This window comes from Sinocyclocheilus rhinocerous, unplaced genomic scaffold (assembly GCF_001515625.1).
Source record: "Sinocyclocheilus rhinocerous isolate Xijiao unplaced genomic scaffold, SAMN03320098_v1.1 scaffold542, whole genome shotgun sequence".
NCBI classification, from domain to species: Eukaryota; Metazoa; Chordata; class Actinopteri; order Cypriniformes; family Cyprinidae; genus Sinocyclocheilus; species Sinocyclocheilus rhinocerous.
In genome coordinates this window covers 4,265-10,336 of record NW_015638928.1, presented here as the reverse complement: position 1 = coordinate 10,336, position 6,072 = coordinate 4,265, and the positions used below count along the sequence as shown (strand labels likewise).

At 37.6% G+C, this 6,072-nt stretch overlaps 1 protein-coding gene across 1 annotated transcript in view; it reads right to left on the bottom strand.

Moving 5' to 3' along the window:
• LOC107750037 (POC1 centriolar protein homolog A) overlaps nt 1-3,211 on the bottom strand; it is a 45,973-nt gene extending 42,762 nt beyond the window's left edge. The window contains exons 1-2 of the mRNA XM_016565289.1: nt 3,147-3,211; nt 2,950-3,066 (exon numbers count right to left, since the gene is read on the bottom strand). Of these exons, the coding sequence (XP_016420775.1) occupies nt 2,950-3,063 (114 nt within the window). The 5' untranslated portion in view covers nt 3,064-3,066; nt 3,147-3,211. The remainder of the gene's footprint in view (nt 1-2,949; nt 3,067-3,146) is intronic.
• Nucleotides 3,212-6,072: the final 2,861 nt, after the last annotated feature.

Genomic DNA, 6,072 nt, shown 5'->3' with positions numbered 1-6,072 from the left:
ATTATTATTATTATTATTATTATTATTTCTGCAGTTTAGCGCCATCTGCTGTCAGAGAGTGAAAGTGCGCTTTCATTCAGTGCGTCTCTCACATGTTCCGCCATGTGCCTCTCGCTCGCGCTTGTTTACATCAGAGTGCGCACGCATCTTTCATGCAGCATACGGCGGTGTTGTGCATTTTGACCAGTTGATGGGAAAAGTATTCTTAAAATGCATTCAAAATTCTGAATAATTTGTAATATATAATTATTCACGGTATTTAGAAGTGCCCACGATAACAATATCGTGCATATTCATTACCGTGATATATCGCATTACCGAATACCGGCACAAGTCTAGTCAAAAGATGAAGGGAATTTTGGTTTCTCAGTTCATGACTCCTTTAAAAGAAAAGAAGTACCATCTGTATGCAAAGTGACCCAACATTTTGTTTTTGATCATTGAAAATGTGTAAAATTTAACAGATTACTCCTAGACCCATACTGAGATTCCAATTTTGCTGGAATCGAACCATAGATAATCTTAAAAATGAAGATGCCAAAAGGAAAGTTTGTTAAGACCCAAAATCTAAAAGGGCATTAAGATATCTTTAATACTTCTTGAGTTACAGGCATGCAAATTTTGGTGCTTTTAGTGCTTTTAGCCATTTTAATATGATCACCACTGGCATATATTGTAACATAGTTTGCTGAAGTCAACAGATTTCACTAATAGACCTACCAATCTCTGTAAAATAACGTAACGATGCTGCAATCTTTCTGAAGTCATTTTTATCCCCCTGTAATTTGGCTCTGAATCTCAGGTGAAAATTGTCATTTTAACCCCCCTCTACAAAATAGTGGATTACTCAGTAAATATACATTCATGATATTTACAATTTTGGCTTTCCTCACTATACATGTTTATCTTTCTTCAGAATAAATATTGTCAAAATCAAACGTTTGAGCCGGGGACCACTGGTTGAGTTGACACGGAATGACAGTCTGGATGTTGTGCATGTGACACATACTGACACACGCGTGGCACTCGTCTGCATCTCACTATATGAGGACATGAACGCGTAAACTTCAGAGCTGCTCTGAGAGTCTCTTCAGCAGCATTTCAACATTTACTTTGAGAACACTATTAGCAGATGCACACAAAAACTCAAAGATCTTCACTACAATCCACAAAAACAATTAACTTGAACAAATTGTGACAAATCTATAACTATAGTACAGGAGAATGTACTTCTTGGAGTAATAATAAAAGTTTATAAAAAAATATTTTTAAGGAATATCACACATTTTTTTCTTCCATGTTTTAATTTTAACAGTAAACATCTGTTGTAAAGGACTTTTTTTGCCAAAAAAAAGAGAAAGGAATTCTTCAAATTTAATTTGATTACATTTTTATACAAACTCAGTTACATTGTAGAAGTTGTATGCATTCACTGGATTGCCACTGTTTTTGATAATAAATTTGTATTACATTATAAAACACAGAATCCATAAAAATCAAGTTACAACACAGAATGTCTGAATTTTAACTAGCATTGTTTAAATAATAAAAAAAAATTTTTTAATAATAAATGGGATTTCATAGGGCTCTAATAAGGTCCGTATCTACCAGAGTGCCACTGTCCAAAACAAAGTGTCCTGTTTGCAACAGAACAGCATTACAGCCTGTCAGATGCATGTACTTCACAAAGAGTGATATATTTGTATATTGAATTATTAGTTTAGGACATAACTTCCCTCTAATGTAATTCACCTACAGTTTATTTTGTAGTTCCCACACACTCATTATCAGTGAATCTTTCTCATACACGTGTCATGAATAATGAGTGCTCTTTACACAAGAATCTCATGATCCACACACGTTGCCATACAAATAAAGTCTGATGAATGGTTTGTGGATATAGCACACATACAAATTAGACTTTGAATTCTGCTTTCCAAAAGTTCCCATGGCACAGTAATAGTTCACATGAGTCACACACATGAGGCGATTCAGAGGGGAAGTGAGCTGTCTGATTCATATCAATGACTCCTGTGTCCACTTCTGACTGATTAGCCAATCACTTCCACTGATTCATCTTGAATTAGACCGCATGTTGTGTTGCATGATTTCAAGTCTCTCTCTCATACAGTATTCACAAGTTCACAACTCAGCTAAACTATATATAGCAGTGGTGCTGCAGATTCAGCAGAGGTGCAGGACACACTCAGTTACAAGATCTCACTCATATACATTTGTCTTCACTTGAAAAAATGTGAAATTTTTTAAAGGGGTCATATGATGCTGCTAAAAAGAACATTATTTTGTGTATTTGGTGTAATGAAATGTGTTTATGCGGTTTAAGGTTAAAAAAACACATTATTTTCCACATACTGTACATTATTGTTTCTCCTCTATGCCCCGCCTTTCTGAAACGCGTCGATTTTGCACGGATCAGCTCCAGGCATGACGAAGCAGATATCGTCCTCTTTTGGAAGACCAAACAAAGTAGTTTCGCTTTCACAACGAAACACACAGCGTCTTCACGACATGGCGGCGGCAACAACAATACTACAGCGAGAATAAAAGTATCTTTGCGTGAACATTTGGACTGCATTATGCAAATCTTCCCACATCGTGACGTAGGTATGTGGGGGCGTGTTAGAACGAGGCGTTTTAGGTAGGTGTGGTTGACTCTTAACTTTTATAAAGAATATCTCTTTGGATTTGAGACTTTAGTCTTTGCAACTTTACAGATCTTCTTTATGCACCAAGAGCTTGTAACACTCCAAAGAGAAAGGAACAATTGAAATCGCATCATATGACCCCTTTAAAAAACTTTAATTTGGCATGAGTTCATTATGTTTGTATGTGAATGTGATAGTCGAGTGAAGCTGAGGACTCTGCACTCATAGTGGCGTTTTAAGTGAAGCAAACACCTGCGGTGAGGTGATCATGTGATCATCTTACCTGTGCTGACGGCTGGCTATAGCTTCTGTGATCCGAAGCTTTCTCATCTCCAGCGCCTTTCTGCTGCAGCACCTCACTGTAATCCACGCTGTCAAAGTTAGTCCTCCACAGCATCACCTGCAGCAGGTCACGTCATCAACACGACGCACACAGCACAGCCGAACACTCACGTCTGAGCAGATAATACATGAGCTCACCTGTTCATCTGCACCTCCCGAGGCGAAGAAGTCTCCGGTCCTCGAGAAAGACACACAGCTGGCTGGGCCCTACAAACAAGCACAACAGCAGCGTTCAGTTCTGGAGGAATACCAGAGATGCCTGTCAAGACACAGAATAGATGTGACATGGAAAACTGCAGCTTGGACATTCTTCTAAACATCCCACAGAAGAAAGTCAGTCATGGCTTAAACTATTCCTTTGAAAACTACTTTGTGTTGCACTGTAATAATTTGGTTTAAAGAAAAAAAGCACTAAGAGGCCAGTCGTTTCCCTCTACACACACAACTATCAGAGCCAGCGGAGAGGAGCAGAAAAGCCTTGGCCAGTCTGTAGGAGGAAAATTACAGCGTCATGATGCCATATTGACTTTGGTTGAAGAGTGCAGGTTAAATTTAGGCAGAGAACACAAAGCAGACACGGCTCTGGCAAAGCCAAAAGACATGCTTTGACACACACACACACGCTCCACCCACACAACTGGCACAGTGCATGCATATAAACACTATACCAGTACATATAACACATTCACATTAATACTTTAAGTTTTTAACATTGTTTACGCCTCAGTGTGCAGTGTAGAGCTTCACTGATTATAAAGGAACTCTGTGAGATGACGAACTAAGATGAGTGGCAGTTTTTAGTGATTATAAAGGGAGCGCTCTTTGCACAATTTCTATGCTTAACAATCCATTCAGAATTTGAATATATTCACTCACAGATTCACTCTCCGGTAACAGTTTATCAAATATGGCCGCCTGCCATTGTGTAGTGGAAGTGGAGCAGGTCTGAGCTGCTGGGATTGAGTGGAGGCGGGGCTAATTAGCATATTCATGGTTCCGTATTTTCTAAATAAGTTAAGGGTGTAGAGTAACATTCAGGCCAAATTAAGACATACAGAAATTCTTTTTTTGGGGAAAAACATTTAAATATATCATTTTGATTATAAAAGACAAGTTTTAAGTTTCAAGTTCAAGTTTAGTTTATTTATATAGCACCAATAAAACAGCAACAGCTGACCAATGTGCTTTACAGCATCAGATAGAATAAATAAAAGGTCAACGGAAATCAAAAAATAAATTCACAATTGAAAATTACATCCAAATTTAAATGGTATAACAAAGTATCACAACATGTTTTAATCAAAACTGCCAACAAGAGTCAAATGTAAAGGTTAGTCATCAAGGGAGTCATCAAGGGACATTAAAAGTAAGTTTTGAAAAATAAGTTTTGAGTAAAGATTTAAAAATCTATAAAGTGGGTGTGGACCTAGTGTGAAATGGTAAACTGTTTCAGAGTTTAGGGCCAGTAACAGCAAAGGCACATTCTCCTCTTTGTTTTAATTTAGCTCTAGGAGCAGTGAGCAGTCTAAGACTAGCTCGAGAGGGATTTTAAGGGATAAAATTACGGACTGCAAGAGGTCTTATTAAATCTAGCATACCGAATAAATAATAGAATATGTCATATTCTGAACTGCTTTATGTCGATTTATTTTGCAATTATTAATATGACTTTGAGTAATAAATGGATCCACTGGCTGGATTGGTGAGGACTCGTCAGAGGTTCAGTGAGTCAGTGAAGCAACACCTCACATCACGTCCTCAGATGCACTGCAGTCAGCAGAGCTCAGTGTGTGGTCTCACCAATCACGTCAGTACACAACACTCAAACGACTAGGTGAATCTGGCCTAAATCACCCATAATGCAGCGTCACATCTTCACAAACTCTCTGCTTAAAAGCATCTTATCAGTGAGGACAGATGTGAATCTCAGACTAGCTCACCAATAAATAACAATTCTGTCATTATTCACTCTCCATCATGTTGTTTTGATCAGTTAATAATGACTGAAATTCCATTCTGTTTCTCATAAAAGTATCAGTTTGGCTTCAGAAGGAATATAGCACAGTATTCCTGTGGACTTTCATTACGTTTTTTGTCCAAGTTGTAGTTTGTAGTCAGGGTCAGGGATGCAATGAATTGCGCTGGGTAAACAAGTTCAGACTACTTACTTGCGTACGGACATAGTTGGCAGCTGTTAATGCACAATCACTGTATATTAGGCAAGGTAAGGCAAGTTTATTTATATAGCACATTTCATACACAATGGTAATTCAAAGTGCTTTACATAAAAGTAAAATAATCATAAAAAATAATCACAACAATAAAACGAGGAATTTAAAATTGTTTAAAATTATTTTTAAAATTATTTAAAAATAGAAAATGATTATATATAAAATACAGTGCAATCAGTTCGGACGTAGCACAGTGCTCATTCAATAAATGTACAGCTAAACAGATGAGTTTCGAGTCTGCATTTAAAAGCACATCTGATCTCTTCTGGAAGCTGATTCCAACTGCGGGCGGCATAATAGCTAAAAGTGGACTCCCCTTGTTTTGTGTGAACCCTTGGTATTTCTAACGGACTCGATCCTAATGATCTGAGTGGTCTGTTAGGTTTATATTCAGTGAACATATCTGCTATGTATTTAGGTCCTAGGCCATCTCTAGATGTATGTTATGATCGACAGTGTCAAACGCAGCACTGAGATCTAGTAGTACCAGCACTGATATTTTGCCAGAATCAGAATTTAAGCGAATATCATTTATTATCTTAATGAGCGCTGTCTCTGTGCTGTTATGCGGTCGGATACCAGATTGAAAATTGTCCAGGCATCCATTTGAGTTTAAGTAGTTGTTCATCTGATTAAAAACTACCTTTTCAATAATCTTGCCTATAAAAGTAAGATTTGATATTGGTCTATAATTGCTCAATATGGTGTTAATCAAGATTGCTCTTTTTCAGAAGGGGCTTAACAACTGCAGTTTTCAGGGAGTTTGGAAACGTCCCAGAAAGAAGTGAGGCGTTCACCACTTCTAAGAGATCTGCTTCTAAACAGTTAAGCAC